This window comes from Astyanax mexicanus, chromosome 5 (assembly GCF_023375975.1).
Source record: "Astyanax mexicanus isolate ESR-SI-001 chromosome 5, AstMex3_surface, whole genome shotgun sequence".
Lineage (NCBI taxonomy): Eukaryota > Metazoa > Chordata > Actinopteri > Characiformes > Acestrorhamphidae > Astyanax > Astyanax mexicanus.
Window position 1 is genome coordinate 28,651,377 of NC_064412.1, and position 18,903 is coordinate 28,670,279.

General features: G+C 35.9%; 2 protein-coding genes across 2 annotated transcripts; one reads left to right on the top strand and one right to left on the bottom strand.

The window, feature by feature from the left end:
- The first annotated feature begins 366 nt into the window (after positions 1 to 366).
- On the top strand, positions 367 to 18,797 carry LOC111193710 (uncharacterized). The gene is made up of 8 exons (XM_022675242.2): positions 367 to 497; positions 4,150 to 4,389; positions 5,672 to 5,779; positions 6,574 to 6,633; positions 7,566 to 7,700; positions 7,809 to 7,919; positions 17,764 to 17,844; positions 18,008 to 18,797. The coding sequence occupies exons 2-8, from the start codon at positions 4,171 to 4,173 to the stop codon at positions 18,110 to 18,112; spliced, it is 819 nt and encodes a 272-aa protein (XP_022530963.2). The 5' UTR covers positions 367 to 497; positions 4,150 to 4,170; the 3' UTR covers positions 18,113 to 18,797.
- Positions 12,161 to 15,749, bottom strand: LOC125802234 (uncharacterized). The gene is made up of 2 exons (XM_049479595.1): positions 14,594 to 15,749; positions 12,161 to 12,347 (listed from the first exon to the last, which is right to left on the bottom strand). Exons 1-2 carry the CDS (start codon positions 15,660 to 15,662, stop codon positions 12,265 to 12,267), a joined length of 1,152 nt encoding a protein of 383 aa, XP_049335552.1. The 5' UTR covers positions 15,663 to 15,749; the 3' UTR covers positions 12,161 to 12,264.
- Positions 18,798 to 18,903: the final 106 nt, after the last annotated feature.

The window sequence follows — 18,903 nt, forward strand, 5'->3', positions numbered from 1 at the left end:
GGTTTATATGTATCATCTTGAAATTTTTAAATAAAAATTTAAATATATATAAAAAAAGTTTGACAGCAAGATAACCGATTATTACACTTTGTATATAATTACACTTTATAACTGAACGAGATGTATACTGTATAATTGTAACTAATAAACCACGTTTATCCAGTGCACTCCCCATCCCATTCCGCTCGTGCTCGGTGTAGACACAACAATCACGTGCGGCAAAAAAAAATCGGCTCACTCTCAGGAGTCGGGTTCCGTCGTTTATTTTAAAGAGCCGTCTCTTAGAGCTGAATCGTTCGCGACTGACCCATCACTACTTTTATAACTGAGGATTTATTGACAATTGCTAGAGGCTGCTTAGAAACCATTTGCCCTTTACATTATGATTCCAAAGGTTATCAGTATTGCACAATGCCAAGAGAACTAAACCTAACAGGAGAAAACACCTAACAGCTCTTTGAGATCTCCACCAAGAAGAAAAACAGATTTCACTTGAGGTAAATATTGTGTATTTTGTATTTAATTTATTCTCCTGTTTTATAAATCTAGATTGTTGTTAAAACTGTACTGTAGATGTGTATTTTCTTTTTATAAGTAATGCATGTACTTTTAGACTAATCAATATGTTTTTGTTTATTGAGATATGTCAACCAGTTTGCTGAAAATCCTGATAGTCCTGCAGGTGTTAAACAATATTTCCTAAAATACTTGAAAGAATTGCCCCAGTTTGTAAAATCTGATGTGAGTTTAACTCCAGTTTGGTTCAGCTGAGGTACTACAGTTTATTTCCGAGGGAGCTGAAATAAATGGGTCATTATCAGAATACTGGTCTTTTTGGCATCTAATATTAAAAAAAAAAATTGTTTCATTATTTTGAGTATTTATCCCATATATAAGACTTCTGACAAAATTTAAATCATATTTAATAATTGTTTAATCATTAAGTTTATTTCCTGTCAAGCTATACAACAGTGTGGATTATGACATGGTGGACATATTTATATGAAAATTGCCACTGAGACCTTAATATGTTCTGAGACACATTAAGATTTTCCAAAAAATGATTTTAATTACCTTATTTTACAAGAACAAGGTTAAGCTTAGGCATTACCTCAGCTAAATGTGAAAACAATATGGGTCAAGTCAGTCAAGTCAATAGGCTTTTATTGTCATTACATCTGAGTAGAGGTACACAGCAGTGGCCTGCAGAGAATATAGAGGGTACCCCTTCCCGCCCCCGCTGTGAAAATCATGAATCTGATTGGTTAGACTGTCCTTCAACGTTGCTAACAGACTCATTACTACACCCTTCAAAAAATCAGGAGAAGGGTCCATGCAGACGCCATTTTTAAAAGCTTTGATTGGTTAGAACCGCTGTCAGTCAGATATGAGTCCTGAAGCAACTAAAAAAAAAAACAGACTAATGCTTTGAATTAGTTGCTGTTTTTTTATTTTTGTTAATTTATGAAATAAATTCTTACACTTACAATAATTATATCATATACTTCCTGATTAAAAATTCTGTAATTATTTACATGCACTTTTTGTCACCCCTTCTCTGAAGGGTTAGAAGGGCCTCACTGCACACCACTGGTACACGGTGTAACGAAATTTCGTTCCTCCGGAACCATGGTGCAACATGGAAAACAATACAATATAGACAAACATAAAATGCAAAAGTGTACTGATAACACTACAATAAATACAATTTATACAACAGACGAGACAGTTTAAAAGACAGGACAATGTAGTACTGATACGATACAATGAAATGTGATAGTGAGAGTAAGGTGCAGAGATATGCAACATACTGTATCATAAAGAACGAGGGCGCGAGTGAGAGAGAGAGAGGAGCAAGGGCGCGGAGAGTGCGGAGCGCGAGGCGAGAGATACAGAGAGCAGCTCAATACATCACAGCCTGTCACCAAGAGAGAGAGAGAAAGTGACCATATCACACTAAATATCACATTAACACACACTACACACACACACACACACACACACTATATACACACACAAAAACAATTTTGGTCTCATTACCTACACTTATTAATTATATGCATTGTTTTAAAATGTAGTATCTGTTCTGTTCTGTTCTACACTCTAGAAATGGTTAATCTCTGAATCAGTTCACTATTCCTCCCCTTTTACTTTACTGTTAAAACTGTGTAACTCAGGTTTTGGCAACACAAATGTAGCACTATTTGTCATGCCAATAAAGCACCTTGAATTGAATTGAATTTTGAGAAAGAGAGATACAGAGAGAGAGAGAGAGAGAGAGAGAGAGAGAAAGAGAGAGAGACCAATGACGGGAGTGAGAGAAAGCGCTGCAATAAAAAAAAAATGGCTAGTGGAAGTGATGGCACGGAGACAGACACCGATTCTCCTCATGAACATTTTCGTCACCTGGTAGGAAACCCACAATTGCAGTGTCATGAGCAAATGTCTACAATGAGCAGTTTCAAAGAACGTATAGTGATTTCTAGCTTGTAGTGTGAAAAAAAATATTTATTTAAATATCTCACGAAAAAGTAAAATGAACTGAACTTTGTTCATAATTAAACTTGTGAACTTTGAACATGAACTGTTCACTTTGAGCATGTATGAACTGAACTTGAACTAGTTCAGAAAAGCTGTGAACTGGCACAACACTGGTAATAGGAGGGTTCTTTCCTGTCTTTGTTTGTATGGGAGGAATGGTGGAAGTTTTCACTTCACTCTCTCTGTGTGTGTGAGAAGTATTAAGTGAAATTAATATTACTAATTGTTGAACATGATGCAGCAAGTGTCTTCCGTGTCTTAAAAATAAAACAATGTAAATGTTGTGATCTCACTGATGTGAAAGGTTTATTTCTTAAAGAGGCGGAGTTATCCCGAGATGACAGAGTGGACAAGGTATTCTCTGACTGATGTTTAAATAGCTTATATATAGCTTAAACATGTAATAATCCTCGAAAAACATATTCAAGACTATAACAAAAACATTAAAAAAATATTTCACCACTTTTTTAATTTAATTGAACTAGGCAGCAATGTGCACAATGCAAATACTGTACCCCACCCTCACATAGAACTTGCACATCTCCAATGTTTACATCTCCAGTAGATAGCATTATGTAGCAGAGTACTACTAAAGAATGGAGGCAGGGAGCCAGTAAATACCAAGCTCATTAATACATTGTACATGAATGAATTAAAGGAAATAAAGCTTTCGATGCTACTTTAAACATGTTGTCAGTTACTACATGTTAAAGACACAGACAGACTACTGACTTTTAACTCTTTAATTAAAAAATACAAGCTTGACGTTAGCATGCTGAGCTAATAGCCAATCGCTAACACATGTCTGTAAAGCTTTAAAACTTCTCTGTGCATTTTAGTTACATATGAACTAAATTCCAGTAGCTTTCTGTGTCTATATACAGGATATAAGGAGAATATACATTTTCTGTATACATAATAATAAAAACTAAATCATTCAGGTGTTGATTGGCAAACTTCAGATGGGACCATACATGAGCTTCTTTAGCAAAAGCATTGCAGGATTGCAATTTGTTTTATGTTAAATGTTTTTACTAATGGTTTTCTTGGTGACTGTGCTCCCAGCTCCCACCAATAGGGACCCCTTTCTCTCCATGTTTCTTGCTGATGGCCCTGTAGCCCATTCCAGCCTTGTGCAGGTCTACAGTCTTGTCTATGATATTTTATGACAACTCTTTAGTCATGCGTATGGTGATCAGGAGGTTTGAATAGAAGAGACTGATTCTGTGATGCGTGTCTTTTATACAAAAGACAAGGTGAGATTCTTAAAGGGACAGGACCATAACCGGACTGTGGGGATCAGAATTCTTGCTGGTTGGCAGGGGATCAAAAACTTAGTTCACTTCTTTGTTAAATACAACTACCATAACAAAACTATAAACCAGGCGATAGTTATTAATAATTATTAATTGTAAAAAGAATTATTTTCCTGTATGTTCCCAATTTATATGCTTTTGGTAAAATATAAGAGTGAACTCTTATAGCTGATTTTAGGAGCAATTTATGTTTTGTTTCAGAGAGAAAACTAATATGTTAGTTATAATCTAATATAAATACACAGTGCACAAAAGCTTTACTCTTATAATGGGTGCTGTGTTTTTTCTACAGGTGAATCAATATCTGATAAGGATGTCTTCTGTTGCTGCTTGGGGCAACAACCCAACAAATGGTTTTAATGCCTTTACAAACCAAGGATTTCCAGCAGAGCAAAATGAAACTCCCTGGGTTCCTACTGCCAGTGCCCCTACTGCCGGGGCACCTACTGCCGGGGCACCTACTGGTGGGATCACTGTAGTGGTTGACACGACACATTGGAGACATCAGAAACTGCCGCTAAAAACAATCGGGGTAATCCATTTAATTACTTCAGCAATGAAATGCAACACAGATTCTAGTAATGATAGAATAATAAAGTGGAAGTTTGCAATTTGTACATTTTCTGTATATTGTCTATCCCTGTTATAGGAAACTCGTATATGTTGCTCTGTAGCAAATTTCAGACATTTTTACAGTAAAATCACACAATAACTGTTTAACAGTTATAATAAAAATAAAAAATGCGCGACAAACGGGCAGTTGTATTTAAAACTTTTTTGATGCTTGACTAAAAAACAGGTAAAACACATAAACTCTACCGCATGCAGAATCTTCTTAAATTGTACCCCATTTTAGACTGTAAAAAGTAACATATAGAATTTACTGTATAAAGCTAAAGCAACAGTTTGCTCTCGCTTTGTTTGGATAGAGTTTTACACCATATTTTGAGTAAATATTACCTAAATTAGACAGCTCCCCCCCCCCAAACCCCACTAACTCAGCATCAGTGTGGACTCCGCCTACTGGAGCTCTATTCTCTTGAATATTCAGTTCTATTTTCTATAACTGCTTGTTGCCTGGCCACAGTGTTGTAGTCAGTGTGTGCATGCATGACTTTATACTTGCTAAGAACTGCTTCAGATAAGTTTCTGCTTCAATGTATTTTACTGTTCATTTACTGTGAAGTAATTTTATAACTTTATTATTGGCAACTAACGTATATATGCTTATAGTAAAGAATTATTACTAATTTATTGTGTATTTATTTATTATTTTACAGTTTATTTAAATTAAATTACTATTTTTATTATACAGTAATATGCTATAATCTTTCTCTACAGTGAATTATTGTAATTTTTCAATCATTAATTGGCAATTTTGTAGTGCTAAATCAAGGTAGTACTGTTATGAATAATAAATGTATAATGTACATTTTTTTCCAAAATTAATTAAAGGTTTTTAGTCAATATTTTTTTTTCTTAAGTAACTAATAATAGCTTTTGATTTAAACATAAGTAAGGTGTTGATTCTTAACTACAGTAGTACACACACATTTTGTGGGGCTTAAAATGTGTTGTAAATTAACTTCACATTACTTCAAGCAAAGTAAATAATTAATTTTAAATACATTTTATTCATTGTTTTTATGAAAACTGTATATTTTTGAAACAAATATTTTTGGTAAAGTTAGCTAGAAATGTGTTGTTTAGTTACTGTTTTTCTAAAAACTATTTACTAATAATGTTTATAGGGTAATAAAAATAAATATACATAAATGCAACTTTAATATCTGAATGTTTCTTTCTTTCCCCAGGTTATTCAAATGATATATGGGGTGGTTTTTCTTGGGTTTGGAATTGGCTTTTTAGTCTTCGCCCCGGCTGCTCTCTATATTGGATTTCTCATCTTCAACTGTCTGTCTGTAAGCTCTGAGTTTATTTATTAGGTCCCACTTTATAGTAAGTGTCTGCAATAACTGTAATTATTGATGTGACTGTTTTAATATTAAGAATTATTACAATTATTTAGCCCTGTCTAACTGACACACATACACAAGTGTAATTATAAGCTATATCACCAGTACAACCATAATTAATCTGTATCAATACATACTTTACTGGAACTCGCACAGTAATTACATGAATTGTTAATGGGTAATAAACAGTAATTTGAGACACTTATTATAAAGTGGGATCATTTCTTATATTATACCAGAAATAAACAGATCCAGCACTCCTCAGTCCTGCTTGCTGAGAATTCACCCTGCCTGTGGTTTAGATTTGTTTGTTAGGCTATGTTCACACAGCAGGTAAAAGTGTCTCAAATTCAATTCAGAATACTGATATTTATTTTATGCTATTTATATAATATATTTGTGATTGACACACGTGTGACAAGTTTCCCTTTAATCCTTATCAGAATCTCAAGAGCTATGTAAAAGCCTTGTGAACTCCAAATTTCAAATCACCGCAAATCTGCAGATATGTATTAGATTTCAATACCACATTGAAGTGGCCCAAAGTGGAAATATCAGATTGAATGCACTTTTTGCTGTTTACAATGCCACACAAACAACATACCTGCATCACGTCTGACATAAAAGATCAGATTTGGCCCGCATTTACTGGGGCAGGACAGGGGAATATCAGGTGCACAACTGGGACACACTGAAATGATTGGTTTGCTAAATATATTTATTTTCTGTCTCTCTTTCAGCACTTCATCGCCGGCTGTCTAAGTATTGCATCACCACTAAACAATCCCAATTCCTCTTTGGTATGTTAACATCTGTATTCCGTACAGTACTGTTCATTTTTTATTTATTCTGATTTCTGAGCAAGGAAATACTATATAGCATAATGGGTACCACTTTAAAATAAGACTACCTTTATAAAGGGTTTATAAATGGTTTAGTTTATTAATGGTTATTAATTAGGTTGTAAATGCCTTACAAATCATTAATAATCAGTTATAACACATACGTAGAAATGTACATAGACCTGTTGTTTGCCAAATAGTGAACCCACAGCCACATAACTGATTATTAATGTTTTTAAGGCATTTATAACCTAATTAGTAACCCTTAATAAACTAACTGTAAACCATTTATAAACCCTTTATAAAGGTAGTCTTATTTTAAAGTGGTACCGCATAATGTTATTTTTATCTTAATTATAGATCAGAAATTCAGTTAAAAGGACAGGTCAAACATTATTTTTATATATTAAAAAAACAGAAAAACGTTCTGGCTTATTAGAATTTAAATTAAATTGAACGTAAAGGGGATTCACTGAATTATTCTATCCTTGATGTAAATCAACCATATAGCAAAATGAATTCAGTTAAAGCGAAACATTAAAGTTAAAAAATAAATTATTGAATGAATTACTTATCATTACAAGATAAAACTATGACATTTGTGTACATACATTTAAGTTAAGGAAAATGTACATTTTAAAGTGATATTTGTTTGATTTTTCATGTTATAACTTTCAAATATTCTAAAGTAAAATGCATTCTGAAAAAAATGACATTACATTTTATAGTAATGTTTTTTTTATAGTAATGTTTGAAAACAATTAAAAAATATATATATTATTAGTGTTAGAAAAAAATAACAAATGTAATAGAAAAACACATGAATCTTTAAATGCATCTCAAATTTATACTAATAAAATCAGCATTCTGCTCTTCTTCATCTCTCGTAGGTGAAAAACTCTAAGCGGGTGAGTGCAATCAGTGTTGTAGCTACAACAATCCTATTGGTTATACTGCTTATTGACTTTGTCGTGGATTTTGTATATAAGTGCAGCGAATGGGATTTCGACTGCAGTAAAGTTAAGGTATGTTGTACTTTTTAAAACCTGACGACCATCTGCGATCTTTAGATATTATGAGATCTGGACAATAATTGGAATATGTTTGTGTTTTGATGTTTCACTCTACATCAGCAACGGATTACGGTGATCACAGGATTCCTGACGGTGTTCACGTTCTTTGCCTGCTTCAGCTCCATGGTGTTCTTAGGGAACAGAAGTAAAGGCTGCTGCTCTGAACAAATGGTGAGAGACCCAGTACCAATAAAATGGACCTTTTGTCCACATGAGTTCTGGTGATAAACGTGTCTTGCAACTGTAACCCAGTTCTAAATAAAGCTCTGGTCACTGGAATAAAAATGATCTATCAGAGTCTAAGAATCACCACTAGTCAATTGGACAGTGTCCCGGGTTCGTTAATGTAGAAAGTAACTAAGAAATATATATATATATATATATATATATATATAGTTTACTTTCTTTTGCGGCCAAAAGAAAAAATAATAATTTGCACAATAAGCACACACCACAACAGTTGCATTTACTTTTGAAAACATTTTTATTATTCAGAAATTTGTGATTTTGTGCATCTGTAAAATGTCACATATATTGTATTCAATTCAGGCATTTCCATAAAACCACAAATACATATGAATGGTCAATTATCAAAGTAACAATAATAAAAAAATAGCTGTAGCTTCTTTCTCTCCTCTCGCTCTCGCTCTCTCGTTCGGCGGCAACCGCTCTTCCCAGGAGTCCCTCTCTCCCTCATGCTCTCTCTTTCATACACGACAACCTCTCTAATATAAGGAATAATACAATTCAGACACGCCGAGAGGGCTTTTTCTAAATTAAACAGTGAATATAATATTTACAAAAGCTGTAAGTTTACGAGCAGCCGAACTACTGACCTCCCTCTAAACTAAAATGCTGCACAATAAGCCTGCAAATGACCATTACATACATTTCTTAGAACCAGTTAAATGTATAACAGCACAATATAAACTTTCAACTTGAACAACTAGCAATTAAACAATTACCTAACACGTTATTAATTATTTTCGTACAGAAACTGAACCTGGTACATGCTTTCAAATAGCTGGCTGCTAATCTTCCCCATAGCTAGCATGAAGCAAACGCGCTCAGAAGTTAAGTGTAAAAATATAAAAAGTATAAAATGTACAGGATAACTTAAATAGTCTTACCTAATATAAAGAATAACATAATTCAGACACGATGAGTGGGCTTTTCTGAATTAAACAGTGAATATAATATTCACAAAAGCTGTACGTTTACGAGCAGCTAAGCTACTGTCCTCCCTCTTAACTGAAATACTGCTCAATAATTCTGACCTACAGAGGGCGCATCAGCTCACTTATGGCCATTACAAAACAGTTAGAGGAAAAGCGTCTGGAAAAATATATTAAAAGTCCTGCACATTTCACATTAAAACAAAATAAGAGAAAAGAAAAATAAAAATAACTTTTTTTTTGCGTGGGTTACACAACCACTGACTGACAGTCTACAGCTTCATTTGATTGACTGTTTTAAAGCACTGGCATGTGCCAAAGTCTGAAACTATCAGTAGAATTTTATAATATAAAATGATCGTAATAATGATACTGCCACTACTACTACTTTTAGCACTGCTTCCACTGTTGTTGCCCCTTCATCTTCTACTACTGATGCCACATCTACATTTATACTACTACTGCTACTACATTTACTAACACTACTGAAGCTACTGCTACTAATAGTACTGCTACTACTGCATTTACACTGCTAGATACTACTACTACTGATACCACTACTACATTTACAACTACTACTACTATTGCTGCAGCTACTGCTACTTATTATGCTATTGCTACTGCTATTACTACTACTGCTATTACTACTACTACTTATACTACTACTGCTAATAATACTAACAATGCTACTACAAATACTGCTGCTTCTACTAATAATGTTACTACTACTACTGCTTCTACTGCTGTTTCATCTAATAATGCTACTACTACTAATACTAGTACTGCTGCTGTTTCTACTAATAATGTTACTACTGCTGCTGCTGCTAATAATGGACTACTTCTACTACTACTGCTGCTACTAATAATGTACTACTTCTACTACTGCTGCTACTAATATACTACTAATACTACTACTACTACTAATGTCCTACTACTGCTGCTACTGCTAATAATGGACTACTTCTACTACTACTGCTGCTACTAATAATGTACTACTTCTACTACTGCTGCTACTAATATACTACTAATACTACTACTACTACTAATGTCCTACTACTGCTGCTACTAATAATGTACTACTTCTACTACTGCTGCTACTAATGTACTACTAATACTACTACTAATGTACTATACTACTGCTGCTACTAATATACTAATACTACTACTACTACTAATGTCCTACTACTGCTGCTACTAATAATGTACTACTTCTACTACTGCTGCTACTAATGTACTACTAATACTACTACTAATGTACTATACTACTGCTGCTACTAATATACTAATACTACTACTACTACTAATGTCCTACTACTGCTGCTACTAATAATGTACTACTTCTACTACTGCTGCTACTAATGTACTACCAATACTACTACTAATGTACTATACTACTGCTGCTACTAATAATGTACTACTTCTACTACTGCTGCTACTAATATACTACTACTTATAATAATACTATACTACTACTAATGTACTACTACTGCTGCTACTACTAATCTACTACTACTGCTGCTACTAATATACTAGTAATAGTAGTAATAATAATACTATACTACTACTACTACTAATGTACTATACTACTGCTGCTACTAATAATGTACTACTTCTACTACTGCTGCTACTAATATACTACTACTTATAATAATACTATACTACTACTACTAATGTACTACTACTGCTGCTACTAATATACTACTGCTTATAATAATACTATACTACTACTACTAATGTACTACTGCTGCTGCTACTAATAATCTACTACTACTGCTGCTACTAATATACTACTACTTATAGTAAGAATAATACTATACTACTACTAATGTACTACTACTGCTGCTACTAATATACTACTAATACTACTACTACTAATGTACTACTACTGCTGCTACTAATAATGTACTACTTCTACTACTGCTGCTACTAATATACTACTACTTATAATAATAATAATACTATAGTACTACTACTAATGTACTACTACTGCTGCTACTACTAATCTACTACTACTGCTGCTACTAATATACTACTACTTATAGTAATAATAATACTATACTACTACTACTACTAATGTACTACTACTGCTGCAACTAATATACTACTAATACTACTGCTTATAATAATACTATACTACTGCTGCTACTAATATAATACTACTTATAATAATACTATACTACTACTACTAATGTACTACTACTGCTACTACTAATATACTACTGCTTATAATAATGCTATACTACTACTACTAATGTACTACTACTGCTGCTACTAATAATCTACTACTACTGCTGCTACTAATATACTACTACTTATAGTAATAATAATACTATACTACTACTAATGTACTACTACTGCTGCTACTAATATACTACTACTACTACTACTAATGTACTACTACTGCTGCTACTAATAATGTACTACTTCTACTACTGCTGCTACTAATATACTACTACTTATAGTAATAATAATACTATACTACTACTAATGTACTACTACTGCTGCTACTAATATACTACTACTACTACTACTACTAATGTACTACTACTGCTGCTACTAATAATGTACTACTTCTACTACTGCTGCTACTAATATACTACTACTTATAATAATAATAATAATAATAATAATAATAATAATAATAATAATAATAATAATAATAATAATAATACTATACTACCACTACTACTAGAACTACTACTACCACCGCTGCTAGTAATAATATTTGTCACGACTGGCTCTAGGCCGTGACAAATGAATGGAAGACACACAGTGTTTAAATGGCAAAAAAATATAAATTTAATGAAGAAATTAGAAAAAGGTTCATGTCCAGACATTTATAAACAAAAAGGCGGCCCAAAGAAAACCTACGTATCAACAAAAAACAACTAAAGCATAATGTCAAACAGAACCAAACCAAGCAGGCCCAGAAAACTGAGCTGCCTGCAGCAAACAGAACAAAAGAAAGGCCTCTCCTAGCACACCTACACAGGTGCATATATTGATTAGGTCTGTAGCCCCACCCCCTAACACCCAATCAGGGTACAGGCACGTCACACACCCCCCCTTAAAAAAACCCCAAAAAAACAAAAAAAACAAAAGAAAAACAGAACTCCAACAGCTTTGATCCAGTCCTGCCATCTCCATGTTTCAAGTCCACTCCACACAACCTCCTCATTCACCAGTTTCCACCAGCAACCCTGGCGCCTAGGAAGCAATTTAAGGTAGAGCCAAGAGGGAGAGAAAGCAAAAAGAGAAAAATTAAAACACTGGAGAAAAACAAGACAGCAGCCTGAATTTATTTACCCAGTGGACCACGGGACAGGGCATCAGCAATTACATTATCCTGGCCCTTGATATGCCGTATGTCTAGGTGGTACCCCTGTAAAAACAGACACCATCTCATCAATCGCTGGTTCGGATTCTGTAAAGAATGCAAAAAAGTCAAGGGGTTATGATCAGTATACACTACCAGAGAACAAGCCGTACCCACATAGACCTCAAAGTGTTTCAGGGCCCAAATTAGGGCCAAAGCCTCCTTTTCTATTACAGAATAATTCAACTGGTAAGAATTAAATTTTCTTGAGAAAAAACCAACAGGGTGATCAACCCCATACTCAGAAGCCTGCATCAGAACTGCCCCAGCACCAACATTGCTGGCATCAACCTGCAATTTAAAACACTGATCCAAACGAGGTGCGGCTAAAACTGGAGCGACTGTTAGAAGTAGCTTTAATTCCTCAAAAGCTTGCTGACAATTTGGAGTCCAATCAAACTTAACTTGATTTCGTAGCAAATTAGTAAGGGGTGCTGCCACTACTGAGAAATTTCTGCAGAAGGCACGGTAGTACCCAACCATCCCAAGAAAACGCATCAATTCTTTTTTTGTGACTGGAGGAGGAAACTGGTCAATAGCTTGCACTTTCGACTTCAACGGGCACACTTTTCCCTGCCCCACAACCATTCCCAGATAGTTAACAGTAGCCTTAGCAAACTCACATTTTAACAGGTTGATTGTAAGATTAGCTTCAACAAATCTATCAAACAGCTCTCGCATACGAAGAAGGTGAGTGTCCCAAGTATTACTGGTCACCACAAGATCATCTAGATAAACTGCACACCCTTCTAATCCAGAGACAACACGATTCATTAATCGCTGAAATGTAGCGGGAGCATTTCGAAGTCCAAAACTCATGACTTTGTAAGAGTACAAACCAGATGGTGTAATGAAAGCAGAAATTTCTTGGGCTCTTGGTGTTAACGGAACCTGCCAATAACCTTTCAATAGATCGAATTTGCTTACAAACTGGGCAGCCCCCACCTGATCGATACAATCATCCACCCGTGGCAAAGGAAAAGAATCAGGCTTGGTCACTGCATTTACCTTTCGATAATCTGTGCAGAACCTGAAAGAACCGTCAGGTTTATTTACCAAAAAACATGGAGAGGCCCAGCTGGAGAAAGAGGGTTCTGCTATGTTGTTTTTAAGCATGTACTCAACTTCTCTATCCAAATGTCTTCTCTTGTCTAGAGAGACACGATAATACCTTTGCCGAATAGGGGTTGCATCACCCACATCAATATCATGCTCTATCCAATTTGTACAGGTAGGTGTATCAGGAAACAGTGACTTGTATTCATAGATCAAGTTAACTAAATCTGCACGTTGTAAAGCAGGTAAATGCCCAAGCATGTCTTGCAGACGAACCTCTGACCGACAATCAAACAAACGCTTCATCTTATCCTGGGAAAGGCTTAACCTTTCCTTAGCAAACTGACCAGCCTCATAGAGACGCCTTTGAAAATCACTGACATAACCTAAAACATGATTAGGTGGCTCCGACATTTTTAAACCATCAGTCAACAGTGACAACGGACCACGCACCTTGTGCGCAAACACAAGCTGGTTAGGGCTAAATCCCAAACTTTCCTGGGACGCCTCCCTAGCAGCCAACAATAACCACGGCAACCCTGCTTCCCAATTGTCTTGCATTTGAACACAGTAAGAACGCAGCAAAGCCTTCAGTGTCTGATGAAATTGTTCTAATGCTCCTTGGCTCTGAGCATGATAAGCAGTAGCTTGGTTATGTTTTACATGAAGCTGCTTCAATACCTGGCTAAACAAACTAGAAGTAAAATTAGACCCTTGATCAGACTGTATAACTCGAGGGATTCCAAAAACTGAGATAAACTGTGTCAAAGCTTTAACCACAGATTTTGCAGTGATAGACCGAAGGAGATAAGTACTCCCGGCTTTGGACTTGGGTAAGGGGCCGACACAGTCCACAATCAGATGTTCAAAAGGCTGACTAATAGCAGGAATAGGGTAAAGTGGAGCAGGTTTCAATGTTTGATTGGGCTTACCCGTTAACTGGCAAGTGTGGCAGGTCTTAATGTATAAAGATACATCCCTTTTTAACTTTGGCCAAAAGAAATGCTGAAGTATCCTATTGTATGTCTTTTTAACTCCCAAATGTCCTGACGCATCATGCGCAGTTTGCAGCACCAGACAACGAAACTTTTTGGGAACTACAATTTGCAGAATGGAGTCTCCCACAAAATGAACTCCATGAGGAACCCATTTTCTCACCAACAGTTCATCCTCCAGGAAATAACCTGAAGATACATCCTCAATAACATCAGCAGGTAGAACTCTGTCAAACAACTCACTGAGAGAAGGATCAGCCACCTGCTCCCTTATCAACTCATCACGGGAAACAGAGAGGGAAGAGGGAATTTCGACTGTTTTACCCTCAGAAATTTCTGTTGGAGACAAAGGAACAGAGGTTAATGGTGTTTTACTCATAGCACGTGTCACAGCACAAGAGTTGAATATCTCAGGGGAAACATCCTCCAAAACACCCATCTGACTGTTTGGTGTTGAAGTTACAACCAAAGATGGAGAACCATTTACCCAGACACGTTCACCAGCAAGATTGTTTCCTAGAATCAAATGCACCCCCTCTACTGGCAAACAAGAACGTACACCCAATTCTACCTCTCCATTAACAAGATCAGATGACAGAACAACTCTATGTAGTGGAACAGTCAGTACTTTTAATCCAATTCCTCTAATTAAGACATCACTGCCTGTATATGAATTAGAAGAAAAAGGCAACACAGACTCTAATATAAAAGATTCTGACACCCCAGTATCCCTCAAAATACGAATGGGAACTTGCTTTGCAGAGCCAACTAAGTGAACAGAACCCTCTGTAACAAATGGAACATACATGGGATCACAAACTTTTCCATCTACAGATTTTAAAACAGGAGGAACTGCTGCAACCAAGCTGACAGATTTTACAGGGGCTGGAGCACTTCTAAAATGTGTTTTAGAGGAAGAAGGGCCCTCTGTTTTTGCCTTCAAAAAAGGACATTCATTTTTCCAGTGACCACTGGCACGACAGTAATGGCAGATATTTTCAAGATTTCTAACCTTAGGTGAACGACTCACTTGCTCCCCTACAGCATACACCCCAGAATTAGAAAAAGGATGCCAATTAGAGTCCCTCTTAACAGACCCTCCATGAAAACGATGACCAAATGAAGCCTTATTAATCAAAACAAATTCATCCACCAAAACAGAAGCCTCATATGCGGTCTTAACTTTGTGCTCAGTCACGTATGTAGCAAGGCGATCAGAAACAGAATTTTTTAATTGTTCCAGCACAATTAAATTCTTTAGATCTTCCAAAGACTTAACTTCCGATGCTGTACACCACCGATTAAAATGCATTAAAATATCCCTTGCAAATTCTACATGTGTTTGTTTCTCCCCTTTTCTCCACAACCTAAACTTTTGCCTGTAAGCCTCCGGAACCAACTCATAGGCCTGTAGAACAGCAGACTTAACTGTTGTATAATCAGATGCATCTTCTACATTTAAAGCAGAATAAGCCTCCTGAGCCTTACCAGTAAACACACACTGCAACAATAGAGTACGTTCTCCATCCTCCAAGGCCTTGGCATCAGCCACACGTTCAAACAATGAGAAAAAACGATCAACATCTCTTTCATCAAACTTAGGGAGTAGCTGAAGATACTTCACTACATCAAAACTAGTTGTCCCAACATTACCAGCTGCAAATCCAGTCCCTGAAAGTCTCCCTGCTTTAACCAAATCCAAACGATACTGTTCAATCTCAAGCTTTTTCTGTTCCAACTCATGCCTAGACAACTCAATCTGCTTTTCCACCTCTAGCTGTGTCTGAATCAACTTCTCTTTAGCAGCAGCCTCTAACAAAATTAGCTCGTTTTGCTGTTCAAATGTTAAAGAAGTTCTCAAAGATAAGGGACTAGTAGAAACTGGTGAAGCCTTCAAAACACCCTGCTCTACTAATGCAGATTTTAATATAGCCTTAATGTTCTCCTTTAAACGCTTATCAGTGATTGATAACCCAACATCATAATGACTAGCAACTTCAAGCAACTGATCTTTAGAAATCCAATAGTGATCCAATAGTGCCTCAGAAGGAGACTCAACAAATTGACTAACAGAAGCCATAGTTAACCAGGGTAAAATAAGCAACCAAACAACTCAACTGGAGGGAAGGGAAAAATGCAATTGCAATTCCCACTAACTAATGAACAAAACTACCTAAACTCAACCTAGTCTTCATACAACTTCCAAGAGTCAAGTCTCTTTAAGCACCCAAATACCAGTAGTCCCCTGGCCAAGGCCACAAAACCCAACCACCATGGCGGTGCCCTCAACCCAGAAGTTGTACAAAAATAAAAAATAAAACAAAATCCCTCAAAATCCACCCCCCAAAGAAAAATGGTGTGCCCAAACACGGACACCCCACTAAACCTACCAAAAGGGAACTGCAACACAAACCCACCCCACCCTGCAGAGCTGTACTCACCCAGAGAAGACCAAACAAATCCAAAGCAAAGCAGGCCCAGCCAAACAATCCTACATGAACTCAAACCAAATCAAACAAAATCCTATACAACCAAAACAAAGACACTGTATGTCCCCATTTAAGCAAAAAAAAAAGAGAAAAAATAGGTAGGACGAGCCCCCACATTTGTCACGACTGGCTCTAGGCCGTGACAAATGAATGGAAGACACACAGTGTTTAAATGGCAAAAAATATAAATTTAATGAAGAAATTAGAAAAAGGTTCATGTCCAGACATTTATAAACAAAAAGGCGGCCCAAAGAAAACCTACGTATCAACAAAAAACAACTAAAGCATAATGTCAAACAGAACCAAACCAAGCAGGCCCAGAAAACTGAGCTGCCTGCAGCAAACAGAACAAAAGAAAGGCCTCTCCTAGCACACCTACACAGGTGCATATATTGATTAGGTCTGTAGCCCCACCCCCTAACACCCAATCAGGGGACAGGCACGTCACATATTCTACTACTAATAATAATAATATACTACTACTGCTGCTATTAATAATATTTTACTACTACTAATAATAATAATCTACTATTACTGCTGCTGCTACTAATATTATACTACAACTACTACTAATATTATACTACTAGTACTACTACTGCTGTGCTGTTGCTACTAATAATGTACTACTACTAATACTACTACTGCTGCTGCTACTAATAATATTCTAGTACTACTACTAGTACCACTACTACTGCTGCTATTTATAATATTCTACTACTAATACTAATAATCTACTACTACTACTACTACTGTTGCTACTAATAATGCTGCTACTTCTACTATTACTAATTTTTGAGAGAGGTTTTGTACAGTGGAATATCACACTGTTGCAACCCACCCTATTCACCTGTGTTTAGGGCAGGGTTGCAGAGTTTGTGTTGGAAAGTTTTGCTCCATGATAATCTCTGTATCTCTATTTTAAAGGAATCTGTTGTCAGTATGCCTCCAACCCAATTAGCCGACTCTTCAATGCCCACTGCATTCCAAGATCCCGCCGGTCATCAGGTAAATGATAGCTGTGCGCTTTTAGTATGAGGTTTGACTTTATTACTAAATGAGAGCAGTGTGTATATAATTATGTAATCAAATAAATGCCCCATTCATGGTAACTCAAAATAAAATCCAAGATTTGGAGAAGAACATGTAATGAATTTGCTTCCTTTCACAGAACTTGAGTTACAGCGAATTTGGAGCAACAGCGATGCATGTGCGCAACACATGTTCAGACGATCCTCCATCATACGAGGAATGTGTCAAAACAGACTGGCAATGAAAAAGTTCTGAGAGGTCCTGAGATGCCATGGACCAATGGGAATGACTAAAGGACACTGAGCAGTGCTTCATTAGTATATTGTATTTTGTATGATGAGCAAATGATACATATTTGGATAGAACACATTGAGGGTTCAGGTCTATAACAGAAATCACATCAAGATAGCATCACACTTCAGGTAAATTAACATTGCTGCTAATGTATTAATACAGCAGAAATTTGTAACTAACGTGTGCCAAACCATTTAAGAGTTATTTACATGGAAAATTGCAAAACAAAACATTTAAAACGTCTTATTGAGGAAATTCTGAAAATAATGAGACAGAGACAGCTTCTCATGTCACTGTTGATTAGAGCTAGGCATCACAGGGCATGCATCTTACCACGTCTTAAAGGAGTTCCTGGAGGTGCTGAACAATAGTTGCTGCTTTTATTTCACACTCTGAAGCTCCAGCTCATCCCAAATCACCCATCTTAGTTTAGGGTTTAGGTCAGGGGATTGTGGAAGACAAACACTTTTTTAGTTTACTACGTAATTCCATAGTATAAATTACATTAAATAAAGAAATAAGGAAAAAGCATTCAATTATAATGTGTGTCCAGACTTATATATTACATGTATTGATTTACTGGGTGTGTTGTTATATTGTTTAAAGTGTCTGTGTAAAGATGTGTCATGTTGTATTATTTTTTTTTTTTTAAGTTGAAATAAAGTTAAACCTGAAAATTCTTTTCCTCAAAAAGGGCTTTTATTGTGGAAAGCTAATGGCAGTATCAGCAGGCTTTTATAA

Coding starts and splice junctions, on each gene's coding strand:
- LOC111193710 (XM_022675242.2), top strand. CDS start 4,171: ATGTCTTCTGTTGCTGCTTGGGGCAACAACCCAACAAATGGTTTTAAT. Junction 7,920..17,763: donor GCTGCTGCTCTGAACAAATG/GTGAGAGACCCA, acceptor TCTATTTTAAAG/GAATCTGTTGTCAGTATGCC. Junction 17,845..18,007: donor AAGATCCCGCCGGTCATCAG/GTAAATGATAGC, acceptor TTCCTTTCACAG/AACTTGAGTTACAGCGAATT.
- LOC125802234 (XM_049479595.1), bottom strand. CDS start 15,662: ATGCATTTTAATCGGTGGTGTACAGCATCGGAAGTTAAGTCTTTGGAA. Junction 12,348..14,593: donor GGTGGCTGATCCTTCTCTCA/GTGAGTTGTTTG, acceptor CATTCTTTACAG/AATCCGAACCAGCGATTGAT.